The 20630-nt window shown below is 43.8% G+C and overlaps 1 protein-coding gene and 1 non-coding gene across 2 annotated transcripts; one reads left to right on the forward strand and one right to left on the reverse strand.

The window, feature by feature from the left end:
• Positions 1 to 6355: 6355 nt before the first annotated feature.
• On the forward strand, positions 6356 to 6428 carry TRNAK-CUU. Its single transcript has one exon. It is a non-coding gene; the product is annotated as a tRNA-Lys (tRNA).
• Positions 6429 to 8861: 2433 nt separating this feature from the next.
• LOC125549348 lies at positions 8862 to 10013 on the reverse strand. The gene has a single exon (XM_048712786.1). The coding sequence runs from the start codon at positions 10011 to 10013 to the stop codon at positions 8862 to 8864; it is 1152 nt and encodes a 383-aa protein (XP_048568743.1).
• Positions 10014 to 20630: the final 10617 nt, after the last annotated feature.

Here is a 20630-nt window from a genome sequence, read left to right on the forward strand (position 1 = left end):
GTTGTTGCAAGTTTTACGTGGCTGCTACGGGCTTAGCAAGAACCGTTCTTACCTACGCATCAAAACCACAACGATGGTTTGTCAAGTTGGTGCTGTTTTAACCTTCGCAAGGATCGGGCGTAGCCACACTTGGTTCAACTAAAGTTGGAGAAACTAACACCCGCCAGCCACCTGTGTGCAAAGCACGTCGGTAGAACAAGTCCCGCGTAAGCGTACGCATAATGTCGGTCCGGGCCGCTTCATCCAACAATACCGCCGAACCAAAGTATGACATGCTGGTAAGCAGTATGACTTATATCGCCCACAACTCACTTGTGTTCTACTCGTGCACAACATTAACGCATAAAACCTAGGCTCGGATGCCACTGTTGGGGAACGTAGTAATTTCAAAATTTTCCTACGCACACGCAAGATCATGGTGATGCATAGCAACGAGAGGGGAGAGTGTTGTCTATGTACCCTCGTAGACCGGAAGCGGAAGTGTTAGCACAACGCGGTTGATGTAGTCGTACGTCTTCATGGCCCGACCGATCAAGCACCGAAACTGCGGCACCTCCGAGTTCTAGCACACGTTCAGCTCGATGACGATCCCCGGACTCCGATCCAGCAAAGTGTCAGGGAAGAGTTCTGTCAGCACGACGGCGTGGTGACGATCTTGATGTTCTATCGTCGTAGGGCTTCGCCTAAGCACCGCTACAATATTATCGAGGATTATGGTGGAGGGGGGCACCGCACACGGCTAAGAGAACGATCACGAAGATCAACTTGTGTGTCTAGAGGTGCCCCCCTACCCCCGTATATAAAGGAGCAAGGGGGAGAGGCCGGCCGGCCCTTGGGGCGCGCCAAGGAGGGGGGAGTCCTCCTCCTAGTAGGAGTAGGACTCCCCTTTCCTAGTCCAACTAGGAAGAGAGAAGGGGAAAGGAAAGAGAGGGAGAGGGAGAAGGAAAGAGGGGCCGCGCCCCCTCCCCTAGTCCAATTCTGACTCCCCGTGGGAGGGGCCGCGCCACCTCCTAGGCTGCTGCCCTCTCTCTCCCCTCAGGCCCACTAAGGCCCAATACTTCCTCGGGGGGTTCCGGTAACCCTTCCGGCACTCCGGTTTTCTCCGAAATCACCCGAAACACTTCCGGTGTCCGAATATAGCCGTCCAATATATCGATCTTTATGTCTCGACCATTTCGAGACTCCTCGTCATGTCCGTGATCATATCCGGGACTCCGAAAAACCTTCGGTACATCAAAATATATAAACTCATAATGAAACTGTCATCGTAACGTTAAGCGTGCGGACCCTACGGGTTCGAGAACAATGTAGACATGACCGAGACATGTCTCCGGTCAATAACCAATAGCGGAACCTGGATGCTCATATTGGCTCCTACATATTCTACGAAGATCTTTTATCGGTCAGAGCGCATAACAACATAGGTGTTCCCTTTGTCATCGGTATGTTACTTGCCCGAGATTTGATCGTCGGTATCTCAATACCTAGTTCAATCTCGTTATTGGCAAGTCTCTTTACTCATTCCGTAATACATCATCCCGCAACTAACTTATTAGTTGCAATGCTTGCAAGGCTTATGTGATGTGCATTACCGAGAGGGCCCAGAGATACCTCTCCAACAATCGGAGTGACAAATCCTAATCTCGAAATACACCAACCCAACAAGTACCTTCAGAGACACCTGTAGAGCACCTTTATAATCACCCAATTACGTTGTGACGTTTGGTAGCACACAGAGTGTTCCTCCGGTAAACGGGAGTTGCATAATCTCATAGTCATAGGAACATGTATAAGTCATGAAGAAAGCAATAGCAACAAACTAAACGATCAAGTGCTAAGCTAATGAAATGGGTCAAGTCAATCACATCATTCTCCTAATGATGTGATCCCGTTAATCAAATGACAACTGATGTCTATGGTTAGGAAACTTAACCATCTTCGATCAACGAGCTAGTCAAGTAGAGGCATACTAGTGACACTATGTTCGTCTATGTATTCACACATGTATTATGTTTCCAGTTAATACAATTCTAGCATGAATAATAAACATTTATCATGATATAAGGAAATAAATAATAACTTTATTATTGCCTCTAGGGCATATTTCCTTCAGTTCGAGCCTAACAGAGAGAACGACGAGCTTACGCGTGCCCTGGGAAATCCTGAACACCCGGGAAGAACACGAGGCATGGGCGCTATTCCGTGGTATGAGGGGTTTTCGGACTGGAACGCCGACTACGGAACCCGTGCGAGAAAGAAGATTGCGGAGGAGAAGAAGAGGAAGATGGAGGAGGAGCAGAGGAAGCTAGACTATGAACGCCTTCAAGGCCTAGAATCAACGCACGCAGACTTGGCAGTCAAATTCCAGCGGCAGCAGGAGCAGATCGACTCAGTTAGCCAGCAAAGGGGGTCTCAGCAGCTAGCGGATGGTCCACCATTAGATAGCACCGTCACATCCATGCCGAGAAGCAGCGTGGGTTCCGCCGCGGGCGACGCATTGCTGGATAGCTACCCAGTGGATGACATCATGCATGGAGAACACTAACTACGAGCTACACTTCAAAATGAAGAACATATCCATGAAGGTGGCGGACGCCCTTGCTTTTACAAATCCCCCCGAGGCAACCTTCCATTGCAACCCGATTCCAGCGGGCTATGCTAGTGTCTTGGTTGATGAGGTGGTGGACCAATATTCGGGGCTAGAGCTTGACATTCCTGGAGGTGACGAGGAGCACACACTGGGAGAGGCCAACCATCGTATCATCCTATGGAGAAAGGATTGCATCATCTTTCGAAGGCCACCGACACCGCGTCATCCAACTCCACGTCGAAGTCCCCCACCGAGTCAGCAGACTCCCGCTCCTCCAAGTCCACCAACGCGTCAGGCCACTCCTCCTCCAAGTCCGGCACAGCTTCAGGCCACTCCTCCTCCTCCAAGTCCGGCAAAGCGTCAAGCCACTCCTCCTCCAAGTCCGGCACAGCTTCAGGCCACTCCTCCTCCAAGTCCAGCACAACTTCAGGCCACTACTCCTGCTCCAACTCAGCCACGTCAGCCGTCTTCGCCGCCTCAGCTATGGTGCATAGCGGTACAAGTCGAGGTAGTACTGGAGGTACAGGCGGAGGCAAGCGATTTCAATATGGTCCAAGCCTCGCGCCTCTTCCGCAGAGGCCTTACGACAAGTCCGAGGAGGAAAACGTAGCCATATCGAAGGCCGAGGTGGAAGCCCATTTTGCACCGAAACCGCCACCGCCGCCAAGGGAGAAAGTGCCTGTGGAAAAGATTGACCACTTCATTCGTATGGCTAGAGCACCAGCTCCCAAGCCTGTTGACACAGACTATGAGCGCCACATCAAGAAGTTAAATCGAGCACGTCTACAGAAAGAGGCGAGCTCGACCTCGAGCAAATCAGCTGGCAAAAGGAGCGGTAAAACCGTTCCCCAGCTGGGAGAACAGGCGGCGCAATCAATCCCCCCGCTTGTTGTGCCAACAAACATGAGAGTAGGCGCGCCCAATATTATTGTGGGCAAACCGTTAACGTTCCCGGGGTGGGTGATGTCGTAATAACCGAGGAGCATATTGCGCAGGCTGAAGCGATCGGGATCACTGTTGGACAACTCCTCGATATCGAGCCCATGTCTCCGACTAGGGAGGAGGAAATAAAACGGAAATATGTCCTGGGCCATCCTTTGGTCGAGCCAGACGAGGTCAAGAACCTCCCAACGAGAATGTATGCATTGCATCGATGGTACATGGACATTACCAAGAATTCCAATCGAGAGTCCCTCATGGTGAATGTCAAGGAGGAGCATTACTACCGTGAGAAAGCTCTGGCCGTTGAGTATTCAGAACTGTTTCTGCTATACAATCAAGACGCACTCGACAAATCTATCGTCAGTTGCTATTGTCTGTAAGTGATTTCTTTCTGTAATTTAAGTCTCAAGCTAGCTGTAGTGATCATTTTGATCAATCATTACCTGTAATTATCCTCACTATATTCTTTTATGTGGTATTATGCAGGATGAAGATTTATGAAATGAAAAAAGGTGGACGCTATGGCATTGGGTTCGTTGAACCAAATACCATTAATGAATACACATGGAAAATAGATTCATATTACGAAAAAAGTGTAGAGGAAAGCATGCTAAAGTTCTTCAAGCACCTCAAATACAATGAAGATATACTACTTCCTTACAACTTCGAGTGAGTCACACTGTCTTGTACTACAAATTCTGTTTTTGCCTACTAGCTAGCTACATGTTTTTGCTTACATATGCCCGCTTAATTAAGACATGCAAATGTGTGTGCATGCAGATTTCACTGAATCTTGTTAATCATTAAAGCTGATGAAGGAACAGTTGAAGTACTAGACTCACTACTTAAGAAAGCAAGTGACTACACCATCGTGAAGGGGATAGTCAACAGGTAATTTCAATCATTATTAAATATATCTCGGCCTATTTAATTAGTTCTTCATTTCCTAATAACAACTATTTAATAACCCATTTATTCATTTTTTTTGTCGGCGGGCAGGGCTTGGGCAAAGTTTATCAGGGTCACTCCAGGCCCATGGAAACAAAATCTGAAATGGTATCGACCCCAGGTAAGTAATTAAGTAGTACTAGCTAGCTGCCATCTCTTTAATTATCATACTTGATTAATTATTATCTGATCAAATTCCATTCTCTAAAGGCCCTGAAGAAGGCGTCGGGGAATAATCTGTGTGCATACTACGTTTGCGAGAACATTCGCATGATGGCGTCCGAAAGGAGCGAATCTCAAAGACAGGAGTGGGTACGTTTGTCAGAACACTATTCACAATTTTTACACCATTATCGATATCTAGTCACACAACTAATACACATGCATATTGATCTCCTTCTTAACAGTTCAAAGAGGTGCGGGAGAAGCTCCTAATAGAGAAGCGCATAGAAGCAATTCAAGAGGAAATAGCGGGATTTTTGCTCGACCAGGTCATAGATCCCAAAGGAGAATACTATTACCCGCTACCGCCCCCATGAACCACTTCCAATTGTTATCGTACTCCGAAGGCACCAATTAGGAGAAATTGTATGTATGTATATATGTATATATATATATATATATATATATACGGTTCTACTAGAAATTCTATTTATATATATGCATAACATGTACAATATGTAGTATCGTAAAATACCAGCAAACGAAAAAGAATTAAATGAAAATCACAAAATTAAATGAAAAAGAAATCATAAACCCAAAACCCCCCAACCTTTTAATACCGGTTGGTGACACCAACCGGTACTAAAGGGCTCCCTGCCCCCGAAGCTGACTCGTGCCACGTGGTTGCCCTTTAGCACCGGTTCGTGCTGAACCGGTACTAAAGGGGGGGGGGGGGGGGGGGGCTTTAGTGCCTACACTTTAGCGCCGGTTACCAAACCGACACTAAAAGACCTTACGAACCGGTACTATTGCCCGGTTCTGCACTAGTGTATATAGATCTTTTCCATGTGTTAGAGAACACATTTTTAATTTTCTCATGAATTTTCAGGTACATATAGATAGTTGACATTACTATAGTGAAATATATTTTTGAATTTACCATGATTTAGAGATCAATTTTTTAAAAGTTCCGTCATGTTATGTCTATTTTTTTGCACATTTACCATTTCAACCCAGATTTTCAATGGCAAATTTAGGTAGACACTTCATGGCTACTCTCTTCATGCCCACTATGTCTCTCTTGACCGATTGTTTTCTCGTGTACAACCCTCGCCGCCCCACCGTGTACTACATCGACATGGTCGGCATCCACATGGCCGGCAGGGCCGTGGCCATGACGGCGTCGGCACTCACGTCGTTCGACCCTGCCACTGGCAGGGGCAACACGATCTTGGACACGAGCACCATATTCAACTTCACGCCGCTCTCGTCTCCATGTACGCCATGTGCGCGACGCGTTCCAGCCCAGGTTGTAAGCGCCCGTGTCGGCGCCACTGGACGGGTTCGACACGTGTCACCAGCGTGCGGGTGACAAGCACAATGTCCGCGCTCACCGATGGAGCGCGGATGGCCATGACGCTACCGGAGGAGAACGTGATGATCTTTGTTTTCTGCCATGGCAGTAAGAAATGTTTTCTTTTTTGGTTTTGAAGATTGATCATTCTTTTTTAGAGTTCTATATGTATGATCTTGGAGCTTTGGAACGTGACCATGACATGTTTAATTTCTCGTGGAACTTTTCGGTGTTCGTCTGCTCAAAAATCTTTCAATGGTAAACTTCTGCATACAGTACTTTATGCTTGGGCCGTTGATATTGGAAAAAAATACTGTAAATGTTATAAATTAACGTGATTTGGACTTGGTGCAACCATTGCCCGTCTAGCTCAGTCGGTAGAGCGCAAGGCTCTTAACCTTGTGGTCTTGGGTTCGAGCCCCAAGGTGGGCGTCAATTTTTGCATTTTTACCTTATTGATTTAGTAGCACAAAATTAGTTGAAGTTGTTTTCGAAAACATTCTACAATTTTTCCTTTTATAATTCACAAGTGCAATGTTTCATGTAATTTTAACTAATGATCCAACTTTGCCGTTCACTAGGTGGAATAAGTTGAAATGGATGCATCGATATGTGTCATAAAATGGAAGTTACAACAAAGTTAATTTTTGCATTTTACCTTATTGATTTAGTAGCACAAAATTAGTTGAAGTTGTTTTCGAAAACATTCTACAATTTTTCCTTTTATAATTCACAAGTGCAATGTTTCATGTAATTTTAACTAATGATCCAACTTTGCCGTTCACTAGGTGGAATAAGTTGAAATGGATGCATCGATATGTGTCATAAAATGGAAGTTACAACAAAGTTAATTTTTGCATTTTACCTTATTGATTTAGTAGCACAAAATTAGTTGAAGTTGTTTTCGAAAACATTCTACAATTTTTCCTTTTATAATTCACAAGTGCAATGTTTCATGTAATTTTAACTAATGATCCAACTTTGCCTTATTGAGGTAGAAACGGGATTATAAATTCGTAGGAACCTGATTACAATCTTTCATAAGCAGAGATTTAAAATGAACATGGATATCCGCAATCAGGGAAAAGTCACCATACATTATCGCCGCAGAAGCAAGCTCATGGGCCATATTGTTTCAGCGAATCCTTGAGGCCACTGACGATTGGGTGCAGGCTAGACATGTTCAGAGTGTCGAGATCAACCAGTCTGATCACAGATGCACAGTCAGATTCCAAACATAAAAGGCCCCCTAGAGTTTCCTCTAGATCAAACAGTCCCTCTCTAATGGCCACAACCTCAGCTTTATCGGCAGAAGTGCAACGGAAGGTAGGGAAAGTATCAGTTTCTTCCATCCTTGGGGTACTCCTGGTGCTTCAAATTCAAAACACAATTCTTAAATGTAACAAAAAAAATCGGAAAAAAGATGAATGTTCACAAGGAATGTGACTACAACTCCTAAAAATGTCAGATCCAAACTCAAAATGCACATTGAGAAACAAAAAAGTGAAATCCAGATGTGAATAGTGTCAATGTTGCTTTTGTCTTTTTTCTTACACTATTCATGCTAGATTTTACATTTTTGTTTCTCAATGTAAGTTCCGAGTGGACCTGAAATTTGTAGAGGTTGTAGTCAAATTGCTTGTGAACATTCACATCTTTTTCCGGAATTTTTTGTTACATTCAATAATGGTTTTTTTTAATTTGGAGCACAGGGAAAACCCCAATGCTGGGAGTACCGGATACTTTCCCACAGAAGGCATCTCCCAGACGACAAGGCGGCGCTTGTTGTGTTCGGGTTACAACAAAAAGATATTCGAAATTGTAATCGATCTCTATAATTACCTTTTGCATCTTGATATTCCACCTGACTTACTGAAGAAAATTGCGCAATACAAAATTCGTCTGAGGTGTGTGGTAATGGTTGTTACCTGTACGAATCTTTTTATGGTTTTCTTAATGAAAATCTGTGGTGAACCCCTTTTTCCTAAAAAAAATTGGTCTGAGCTGGATTAATCCCAGAGATTTGAAAAGCCCCATAAGTCACTATTGTGAGAACCTTCGACGTTGCACATTTGGACACACTTTGGTCTAAGATAAGAGGGTTGTGAGGTGAGCTACCACTCCTTCCTTGTGCACAATGGGCAATGAAGATCTTGTTGTACGATTGGCAATGAAGTGCAGTACCACGCCCTTGATCAGGTAGTCCTATCAATGAGATGTCCAGCGCATAGACATTGATAGGACTACCCGAGTTGTCGAATCTAGAGACAGGATCACAGGATTGGGTTTGACAAGTTGGCCTCCCTCTATGCTCAACATAGGGGTAGTTGGTTGTGTATTCATATGCCAGTGGTGTTTCGGCAGTATCGGCGCCGATTTCGGTATTCTGCAGACACAGGAAGACGTCTAGCTATGAGAAACTCGGCATCGTCTTCTTCTTCAGCTCGTGGATTCCTAGGGATCGATGTCGCTGACACGTATCGGCTGAGAACGGTGTCGGCTGAGAACGGTAATTTCAAGACTACCTGCATTGGTAGAACTTTATTGTTCTAGTGACGGCGTGGAACTCCAGCGTAGGCAACTCCGACCGTCTTGAGGATGTACGGGATGGAGTCGACAATTTATTTTAATAGTTTGGATTGCTTACCACATCATGTGGTGAGGGGACAATTCTCTAAGGAGTGGATTATATATTCTTTTTTGTTTTGCCCATTTCCTGTAATATTGTTGTTGATTAATATAGACTATAGAGCCGCGGCGGATTTGAAAAAAAGAACAATATGATTTCTACAGCCTCTCTCTATCAAAACAAGTTAAGCAAACGTAGGCACATGAATGGGTTGATGGCGCATTAGAGAGATGTACTTAAAAGCCCAACCCTAGCCTGCAATGTGACGACTCAGCCATGTGTGCTGCTTTGCGTAGTGCGATGTCGTCATCGTTATTCTTGGGATCCTCCTCCTGTAGCTCCTCCTTGATGCCGATGTCGGCGTTCCCGTCCACCGCCTGCAGCTCCGGCCTGACGTCCAACACATCGACGAATGACGCCACCTTCATCTCGTACTCCTTCTGTCCGATCTGGTAGTGCTCTTCGAGGCTCGACGAGATCATCGGCTCCAGTTGATCCACCTTGTGATGATCATCAACCTCACAGCTGGAGTCGTAATCGAAATGCTGCATGACGTCGACGTTAATGTCGACGCCGCTGCCACTGGGCTTTCTCCCGGCTTCATCGCTGCCGGCGCCGGTTGCCTCGTAGTAGAAATAGTCGTACAGCTGCTGTTGTTGTTGCTGCTGCTGTCCACCGTGATATTGCGGTTGCCGGCTGTCGTCGTGATCGGCGCCATTTTGCATCACGGGGTCGGCGCCTTCTTGGGCGACGTAGAGCGCGTCGACGACCTGATCTTGGTCGGCGTGGAGGAGCAGCTGCTTCGGCTGGTGGTTCGAGGAGGTGACCTCGAGGTCAGCGCACGGGCCGTCCATGACGTCCCCGCCGGCCACGCCAGATGCGGCCTGGCGGCACATGTCGAGGTGCTGTTGCAGGGCGGCGAGCTCGGCCGACAGAAGCTCGCTGGTGTGCTCGAGGTCGATGATCATGCTGCAGCAGCCTCCGACGGGGTCCATGGCGCGCATCTCCGCCTGGTAAATGAGCGTCTGCATGGCCGCGTCGCAGAGCTCCGGCTTGAGGCGGCGCAGCGTCTTGAGAATGTTGCTGACGCCGAAGAGGCGGTGCGCGTTGAGGAACCGGCGCTGCTGGTCGGCGGGGAAGTAGGGCGCGAGGGGGCAGTCGGGGTTGCACTTGCGCCGCTGGTACTTGCACGCCGCGCAGGCCTGGTTGGTCGTGCCACCCCCACCCCCACCGCCGGAGCCACCGCTGCGGGGGGAGACGCTGCTGGAGTGGTGGTGCTGCGACTGCGACTGCGATTTGGTGGCGTTGGTGTTGGTGGTGATGGTGGAGGAGGCGTTGGTGATGGTAATATGGAGGTGGGAGGAGGAGGCGGCGGAGGAGGAGGTCATTGCTGCGCCTGCGCGCGCGCGCCGGCAATGGCGACGGGGCTGCCTAGCGAGGACGGAGGTGTCGGTGGAGGGTTGGGCCTAGCGCTGTCGTAGGAATAGGGGAGGCCACAGGAGCTGTCAATGCCATTATTAGTTAGGAGTTAGCTGGGTGATGCCTATTAAAAGGGATCGTATACAGACGCTGTGGCACAAGATCGATAGCGGAAAGGGTCGCGGCTTGGGCTCCGAGCGTTGCGGGGTGCTCAGAGTTTGTTAAGTATCAGAGGATTCCAGTAGCCCGCCACTACTTTCCAGTCAACATCAGGAGGATCGATCTGGTAGCAATTCGTGGTCTGAAATTCGCAGCTAGCTAGCTGCATGGAGCTTGGCATCCTAGATTTGGATTTGGAAGTATGCCAGTAGGTTGACGTGCACGGCACCAACGGGATGCATGCATGACATCGACGTACGTGCCGTTGCTGCCGATAGCACGTACGCACGCATGGCATGGTCACTCACGCGGAAAGGAGTGAGCGACCGTGTGACCGATCGAGCAACACCGCTCGGTCTGGTCAGCCATAGATCGAGCGGCTGACCTACCATCGCGTGCGCATGATCGGTTGGCATCTTCAATTTTGATTTTAAACAAGGAAACAGCAACTAAACAGTAGTACAGAGAGTAGTGTCTTAAACAGTTCAACATGTACTAAGATGATGATTTCCAGTGAGAAAGTCACATTCAACATGTTCTTTAGGTGTGTAACTTCATCATGTATGCCTAGCATAGTTGGTGCCCAAATTGTACAAATGTAGGACCAGCACAAGTGTGCAATGGGGCAATGAAAGAAGAGATGGTCTCTGATTTCCACAAGTGTAATCGTGAATAAAAACATGCTTCCTTGTAGGAGAGATCCAGTATTTAACTTGTCATTTGTGAGGAGCCAATAGAAGATCTTGTGTTTGAGTTGGCAGCAAGTTTTCCATATCCATTTGATCATTGGCATAACCTCAGGTGCAATGGCAAGCAACCTATAAACCTTAGAAACTTTGTATTGATTTGATCCCTTAGACAATTGCCACTAGTCTACTTTTGAGGTGAGGGTTAGATCTTGAATTAGAAGTTCAAGTTCCTGGAATTGCACACATGCCTCTTCAGACAGTGGCAAATGGAAAACATTTGCTAAATCCTCTGCTTGATATAAATCAAAGAGGGTGATATGCGGGCTGATAGCAATGGAATGTGCGTATGGCCAAACTCCAATCAAAGGAATCCCATTCCAGTTGTCAGACCAAAATAAGTCTGGCCATTGTGAAGAGTACTAGTTTCAAGTTCTTTATCATTTGGGAAAAGCTTCATGCAATCTCTCTGCAGAAAGATATAGTGGATGTTGTAGTTGGGTGGAAACCCTTCCCATAGTACACTTCCCAAACCAGGTTGATCTTGGGGATATCCATGTGATTGATAAACTTGTGCACCATTTCAAGAGAAGGCATGTATTTTGTAGGGACAAATTCAAAATGCCCAATCCACCTCTGTCTTTTGGCCTACAAACTACTCTCTGTCCCATAATATAAGAGCATCTTTTACACTACACTAGTGTCCAAAACGCTCTTATGTTATAGGACGGAGGGAGAGGATCCCAAGCTGCGAGAGGAGGGATTTTCTTTTCGAGATCCTTGCCTCTCCAAAAGAGATGTCTCCTATATATATCAATCTGTTCTATGGTGCCTTTGTATAGAAGTAGACAACTCATAAGAAAAGTAGGCAGAGAAGACAAAATTGGATTGACCATGAGCAATCTGCCATCATAGCTCAAGAACTGAGAGCAAACATTTAGCATTTTCTGAATTCTGTCAATGATGAACATTAAAAAAATCCATTCTTGGCTTGGTGAAACTAAGTGGAGCACCTAAATAAATAAATAGAAAAGTGCCATGGTGCATCGCGGAATGCTGGATAGATGTTGCAGGTGTCATTTGGGGTATTGACTTGTAACATGCTTGATTTCTGGTAATTAACCTTTAACCCAGATGCCTTGGAGTAGATATTGACTAGATGTTGCAAATTCTCGAATTGACCTAGACATGTTGGCATGATGATTAAGGTGTCATCAACATACTAAAGTATGGGGAAATCAAGGTAGGAGTTAAACTTAACTGGAGGTTGAATAATATCTCTATGCATAACACTATCTAAAATTGTTTATAAAAATTTAGCTGTGAGACCAAAAAGGAGGGGAGAAAGGGGATCTCCTTGTCTCACCCTTCTTCTGCACTTAAAAGAGTTACCAGGCACCCCGTTTAACAATACAACAGAGGTGGCGGTGTTAAGAAGCTGCTCAATCCAGGAGCAACATTTGGTCGCAAATCATTTTTGCTTCGAGATACCTAAAATCATGACGTGCTCCATTTTGTGAAAGGCTTTCCCAAAATCTAGCTTTAATACCATTGTGGGATTTTTGCTTTTGTGGCATTGGAATAAATATTTATATGCCCAGGCAATACAATCAAGTATAAATCTAGATTTGATGAATCCATATTGATTGACATGGATTAGCAAGATGTTTAGTAAGCAATTTGGTTGTGCAACGGAGTTGGGATATGGGTCTGTAATCATTAACACAGGATGCATCAGGCTTCTTTGGAACAGGGAAAATGAAAGAATTATTGATACTTTGTAGGCACACCTCCCCTCTATAGAACATGTTTAAAAATATCACAAAATCTTGCTTGATTATTAGCGAACGCTTCCTTGCAAAATAGGAATTAGAGCCATGTGGGCTTGGAGATTTATTTGACGGCAAGTCCTTAATTGTGGCATCTATCTTCTAAGTAGAGAAAGGTTCTTCCAGGAAGGATATACCATGATGCACTCGCAATAGGTGAAGCAATTCGGGAAGAATATTGTAATGCTCTGATTTTCCTACCATGTCCTTAAAAGCTTATTGCATAAGAGAAGATTTTGCAGCATGATTAGAAACTTCCAAACAATCTGATCCAGTCAGTGAAGATATATAGTTGTGCCTATGCTAGACAGTAGCTAAAGCATGGAAGAATATAGAATTTTCACTTCTTAAAGTAGCCCATTTAATTTCCCCCTCTGCTACTAGTATGTGTTTTGTTGCTTCAAGAGTTTTTCCAAGTGAAGTTTAACATCTTTCCTTAGGCCATACTCCAAAGTTATGAGTGCTTTAAAATTTTGAATTGCTTCCATCATTTCAATTAGACCATTTGTATCTGTAATATCCTTATTTAGATCGGAAAGATTCCTTAGTGAACCTCCTATAGAAACCTGCATGACCGAGGAAGTTTCTTATACCTTTGACATCTCTAGGACATGACATTTTCTCAATTGCATCAACTTTAGCTTTGTCTACTTCAATGCCTCTTTCAGGAATTTTATGACAAATGACTATACCTTCATTCACTGTAAAGTTGGATTTCTCTCAATTCAAGACAAGTTTAGTCCCTTCACATGTCTGCAAAACTTCCTCAAGATTGCTCATATAGTCATCAAAAGAAGTTTCACGTACGGAACAATCAACCATGAAGACCTCACCAATTTTCTCACAAAAATCATGGCATATAGCAGTCATACACCTATGAAAAGTAGCAGGTGCATTACATAAACCAAAAGGCATACGTCTCTAAGCATAGGTTACAAAAGAACAAGTAAAAATAATTTTCTCTTGATCTTCTAGTGATATGGGTATTTGAGAGAAAGCAAAATATCCATCTAAGAAACAAAAGTGTGTATCCTAAGATAATATTTCTAACAATTGATCAATAAAATGCAAAGGATAATGATCTTTAATGGTAGCTTTATTCAATTTTCTAAAATCAATTACCATCCTATAACATGTAACAACTCTTTGTGGGATAAGTTTATTTTTATCATTAGGAACAGCAGTGATGCCACCTTTCTTAGGGACACAATGAACAAGACTTACCCATATACTATCAGCTATAGGATAAATTATACCTACCTCCAGAAGCTTTAGTATTTCCTTTCTTAACACATCCTTCATCTTAGGATTCAACTGAGGTAGATGATCGACGACTGGTTTGGCATCGGGCTCCATATTAATTTTGTATTGACATAGAGTAGGACTAGTGACTTTAAGATCATCAAGAGTATATCCAATTACAACATGATGTTTCCTCAAGGTTTTCAATAATGTCTATTCTTCGTGCACTAGAATGTTAGCATTGATAATAACATAATATATTTTCTTTTCATCTAGATAAGCATATTTCAATGTATCTGGGAGTTTCTTTAATTCAAACACAGGATCACCCTTATTTGGAGGAGGATCTACCAAAATTTCGAGTGGAAAATTATGCTTAAGGATGGGTGCTTGCCTAAAGAAGATTCCATATTTTTCATATTAATTCATGATCTAACAAATATTGCTCTAAAGGATCAATAAGAGGCACGACAATAGAAGCAAGACCAAGAATATCGTCTTTATTAGGTAAATATTTATCATGAGGTTATCTAGTGAACTTAGAGAAATTTAATTCATGAGATACATCACCAACTTTAACCTTCTCTTTAACACAATCAATTTCAGCATTAACAATATTCAAGAAGGGTCTACCAAATATAATGGGGCAAAAATTATCTTATTGTGATTCGTACTAGAAAATTGGTAGGGGATTTGATCTTACCCATGCAAGAGTACAACATCTCTAACAATCCCAAGCAGCAAAATAGTATCCCTATTTGCAAGCTTAATAGCAACATGAATATCAGTTGGTGAAACATCATGCATGACTTCTTGATAGAGAGAGAAATGAATGGCACTTATACTAGCACCCATATCACATAAACCATGATAGCAATGATCTCCAATCTTAATAGAATAATAGGATTACCAACAACTTTCTTATTCTTAGCTAACATATCACGTTCATTTCTAACAGGTTTAGCAATTCTAATAGCTTCATCAGAGAAATAAATAACATGCCCATCAATATTATCAACCAATAGATCTTTAACCATTGCAATAGGAGGTTCTACTTTAATTTGTTCTGAGGGTTTGTATGCTTTAATATTACTCTTATGAACCACAGTTGTAGCCTTAGCATGTTCCTTAGTCCTAACAGGGAAAGGAGGCTTCTCAATGTAAGCAGTAGGCACAACAGGATTAGCAGTGTAAGAAAATAGTTTAGTATTAGCAATAATTGGTTCTTCACAAATATCTTTAATGGGTGGATGAAATTTAAACCACTTCTCCTTAGGGAGATCAACACTAGCAGCAAAGGAGTCGCAAAATGTAGCTACTACCTCAGAGTCAAGTTCATATTTTGCACCAAGCTTATGAAAAACATATGTTCTACAAAAGACTTAATACAATCAAATTCAAGATTTATAGCTAACTCATTACCTTCTTCAATTTCCCAATCTTTAGAGTTGTGTTTAATTCGTTCAATAAGGTCCCATTTGAATTTTATACTTCTTTTTGAGAAAGAACTAGGAGAAGAAGAATCAAGAATTATTTTAGCATTAACAGAAAGCCGAGCATAAAAGTTTTGAATAATAATTTCCCTTGAGAGCTCATGATTGGGGCATTTGAGGGTCATGTCCTTAATCCTCCTCAAGCTTGAGTGATAATTTCTCCTTGACGAGGCCAAAAATTATATATATAATTCCTATCACGATGAACCAAGTGCATAGGATAATTTTTTGATGGAATTCTAGCTTCTGTCCTATCTTTCAGGTTCATCCAACAGCCTATACCATGCCAATGATCTTCCCTCAAAATATAAAGGGAACAATTTCTTCTTAACTCCATCCCTTGATGAACATGCAAGCTTAAACAGTCCACAAAATTCATCCATATAGATTAAGTACATATCATGATGTATTGTTCCATCTCCTGCATAGGGATTACCATGCAATTTTTCTAGAATACCAAAAGGGATTTAATAATAAATATTTTTAGTAGGTTGAGGCACGACTCTTACCACTTGCATTCGAGGTGAAGAGACCCCGAACAAGCCCCTCATAGGATTTCCTTCCACAGTGACAATCAAAAGATAAAATTCAGCACGTATTATAAATGTTTCCTTATCAAATTCCACTTATCAAGAGTGCTTCACTCCCCAGCAATGATGCTAGAAAAGAGTTTTGATGACCCTCAAGTATTTGGATCAATCGTAGTCCTTTCAATAAATAAGAGTGTCGAACCCAATGAGAAGCATTAGGAATCGATAAATGGTTTTCAGCAAGGTATTCTTTGCAAGTGTTGTAAAGAAGTTATGAAAGATAGTTTGCTAGAAAGATAATTCATAGCAAGCAACAAGTAACAAAAGTAGTGAGGTACAACAAGATGGCACAATCCTATTTATTGCAAAGGACAATCCAAAAGTACTTCTTATAGTGATTAAAGCATTCTCGAGGACACTTATGAATTTCGTCTAGTTATCTTCATCACGATTCATTGATTCACGCTCGTTGCTTTGATAAGTTGTTATGTGGGTGGACTGGTGCTAAGGTGATGTTCTTACTTGAACAAACAACCTACTTATGATTACCTCCTCTCGCAAGCATCCACAACTACAAGAGAAGAATTAAGATAAACCTAACAATAGCATGAAGCATGTGGATCCAAATCAACCCCTTATGTAGTAGTGCATAAACTAGTGTTTAGGCTTCTGCCACTCCTGCAACCCATCGTCTACTTACTAATCCACAATGCCTTTCCCCTAGGCCGAAACATGGTAATGTGTCATGTAGTCGACATTCACACGACACCACCAGAGGAAGAACAATAAATGCATCATCAAAACATTGAATGAAAACCAACTTCACATGATTACTTATAACAAGCTCTAGTAGAAAACAGGGCTTTGGTCCAGGCCTGGCCAGCCCATTAGTCCCGGTTCAGTCACGAACCGGGACCCATGGGGGCATACGTCCCGGTTCGTGCGCCCAGGGGGCCGGGCGGGCCCCGCAGGGCATTGGTCCCGGTTCATCTAGACCCTTTTGTCTCGGTTCCAGACACGAACCGGGACCAATGATGTGGCTATATATACCCCCTCGCCCGCGAGCCGAGCACTCCACTGCTCTGTTTTTTCTAGCCGGCGAGGGGAGGGCTTTATGGTGCTCTAGCTCACCTCCTATGCACATGAGGTATTCGATGAAATACCCGAGCCACACTAATTAAGCTTTCTCCTCTCCAAGCTCGACCTCCAAGCTCCATTTTCCTCAAGATTTGTCCAGGTTTAGCGGTCCGTCACGTCCCGTCCTCGTCTTCACTTCCGTCGATCGCCCGCGCCGATCTCGTCACCGGCACTACCGTGTTGAGCCTCTTGTTCTTATCTTCTTTATAAAAGAAAAAAATTCTTACTTGTATGAATTAGATCAATTGTTACCTTGGTTGCGATTATGATCGCATTTTATTAGTTTTATTATAGTTTGTTATTATATAGTGCGATGGTTTTGGTATCCGCCTCCATCGGCCCTTGTCCTGTATATGATTCGGATGTGGTATATATTATCTTTTATAACTATTTGGTTTATTTATTGTTTATGACAATTGTGCCGACCAACGTGACATAGATTTTTTTATCTAGGAGGTATGGGAACCGGAAATTCCAACCGACCCTATTGTCGAGAGGTTAAATTTAGTTGAAGAAGAAAACAATTACTTGAAGGAAAAAATAAAAAAAATTGAGGAGGAGAAGATGATATTGGAGTTGCATGTTGCGGATGTCGTCGATGATCACAAGATCAAGATGGATGCAATGCGCTTGAAGATTAGAAAGATTAGAAAATATGCCATTCATACCAAGGCTTGGTATCATTATGCCGTTGGATCAATTATTACCTCGGTTGCGATTATGATCGCATTTGTTGTTGCATTGAAATGTTTTACATAGTTTCAATGTATGGTTTAATTAGATGCTCTGGAGAGCTATATGTTGTTCAATAAGATCTATGTATGTACTTTGGTTTTAATGTGATGGTGAACTTCTATTAATTTTGTCACTTATCTATTCATGTTGTTCTGTAATTGTTTTTGACACACTTAATTATATATAATCCACGCAGATGAACCGGCAACGGATGTACGGTGATAGACACACCTCCGAGTACATTAAGGGAATGCATAATTTTCTCGAAGTGGCTGAGGCAAACAAGCAAAATGGTTTTATGTGTTGTCAATGCCCTATATGTGGGAATACGAAGTCTTACTCTGAAGGGAAAATCCTTCACACCCACCTCCTTTATAATGGTTTCATGCCACACTATAATGTTTGGACCAAGCAAGGAGAAATAGGGGTTATGATGGAAGACAGCGAAGAAGAAGAGAATGATGACAACTATGTGCCCCCTGAATACGGTGATGCTGCAACGAGGGAAGCTGAAGATCAAGAGGAACCAGACAATGTGCCCGATGATGATCTTTGCCGGGTCATTGTTGATGCAAAGAGACAGTGTGAAAGTGAAAAGGAGAAGCTGAAGTTCGATCGCATGTTAGAGGATCACAAAAAAGGGTTGTACCCCAATTGCGAAAATGGAAACACAAAGCTCGGTACCATACTAGAATTGCTGCAGTGGAAGGCAGAGAATGGTGTGCCTGACAAATGATTTGAGAAGCTGCTGAAAATATTGAAGAAGAAGCTTCCAAATGATAATGAATTGCCCGACAGTACGTACACAACAAAGAAGGTTGTATGCCCTCTAGGATTGGAGGTGCAGAATATACATGCATGCCCTAATGACTGCATCCTCTACCGCGGTGCGTACGACGATTTGAACGCATTCCTGGTATGTGGTGCATTGCGGTATAAGATCAGACGAGATGACCCTAGTGATGTTGATGGCGAGCCCCCCCCCCCCCCCGGAAGAGGGTTCCTGCCAAGGTGATGTGGTATGCTCCTATAATACCACAGTTGAAACTTCTGTTCAGAAACAAAGAGCATGCCAAGTTGATGCGATGGCATAGAGAAAACCGTAAGAAAGATGGGAAGTTGAGAGCACCCGCTAACGGGTCGCAGTGGAGAAAAATTGAGAGAAAGTACTGGGAGGAGTTTTCAGGTGACGCAAGGAACGTATGGTTTGGTTTAAGCGCGGATGGCATTAATCCTTTCGGGGAGCAGAGCAGCAATCACAGCACCTGGCATGTGACTATATATCTATAACCTTCCTCCTTGGCTGTGCATGAAGCGGAAGTTCATTATGATGCCAGTTCTCATCCAAGGCCCTAAGCAACCCGGCAACGACATTAATGTGTACCTAAGGCCATTAGTTGAAGAACTTTTACAGCTGCGGAATGGAAATGGTGTATGTGTGTGGATGAGCACAGACAGGAGGAATTTGACCTGCATGTGTTGCTGTTTGTAACCATTAATGATTGGCCTACTCCCAGTAACCTTTCAGGACAGACAAACAAGGGATACCATGCATGCACGCACTGTTTAGCTAACACTGAAAGTATATACCTGGACAAATGCAGGAAGAATGTGTACCTGGGGCATCGTCGATTTCTTCCGACCAACCATCAATGTCGAAAGAAAGGAAAGCATTTCAAAGGCGAGGCAGATCACCGGAAGAAGCCCGCCATGCGTACCGGTGATCACGTACTTGCTATGGTCAATGATTTACACGTAATCTTTGGAAAGGGTCCTGGCGGACTATCTGTTCCGAATGACGATGAGGGACGCGCACCCGTGTGGAAGAAGAAATCTATATTTTGGGACCTACCCTACTAGAAAGACCTAGAGGTCCGCTCTTCAATCGAGGTGATGAACGTGACAGAGAACCTTTGTGTGAACCTGCTAGGCTTCTTGGGCGTGTATGGGAAGACAAAAGATACGTCGGAGGCATGGGAGGACCTGCAACGTTTGCACGAAAAAGACGGCATGCCTCCAAAGTAGTCTGAAGGTCCTGCCAGCTACGCTCTTACCAAAGAAGAGAAGGAAATCTTCTTTGAATGCCTGCTCAGCATGAAGGTCCCATCTGGCTTCTCATCGAATATAAAGGGAATAATAAATATGCTAGAGAAAAAGTTCCAGAACCTAAATTCTCATGACTGCCACGTGATTATGACACAACTTCTTCCGGTTGCATTGAGGGGGCTTCTACCGGAAAAAGTTCGATTAGCCATTGTGAAGCTATGTGCATTCCTCAATGCAATCTCTCAGAAGGTGATCGATCCAGAAATCCTACCAAGGTCAAGGAGTGATGTGGCGCAATGTCTTGTCAGTTTCGAGCTACTATTCCCACCATCCTTCTTCAATATCATGATGCATGTCCTGTTGGGGAACGTTGCAGAAAACAAAAAATTTCCTACTCGTTTCACCAAGATCCATCTAGGAGTTCATCTAGCAACGAGTCATCAGATGCATCTACATACCTTTGTAGATCGCGTGCGGAAGCGTTCAAAGAACGGTGATGATGTAGTCGAACACGACGTGATCCAAATCACCGATGACCAAGCGCCGAACGGACGGCACCTCCGCGTTCAACACACGTACGGGACGGGAGACGTCTCCTCCTTCTTGATCCAACAAGGGGAGGAGGAGAGGTTGATGAAGATCCAGCAGCACGACGGCGTGGTGGTGGATGCAGGGCGTCACAGTAGCAGGGCTTCGCCTATACTACGAGGGAGAGACGTAACGGGGAGA

The sequence above is a fragment of the Triticum urartu genome, chromosome 3, assembly GCF_003073215.2.
Source record: "Triticum urartu cultivar G1812 chromosome 3, Tu2.1, whole genome shotgun sequence".
Taxonomy (NCBI): Eukaryota; Viridiplantae; Streptophyta; class Magnoliopsida; order Poales; family Poaceae; genus Triticum; species Triticum urartu.

Excerpts from the sequence above, each read along its gene's own strand:
- LOC125549348 (XM_048712786.1), bottom strand. The coding sequence starts at position 10,013 with ATGACCTCCTCCTCCGCCGCCTCCTCCTCCCACCTCCATATTACCATC.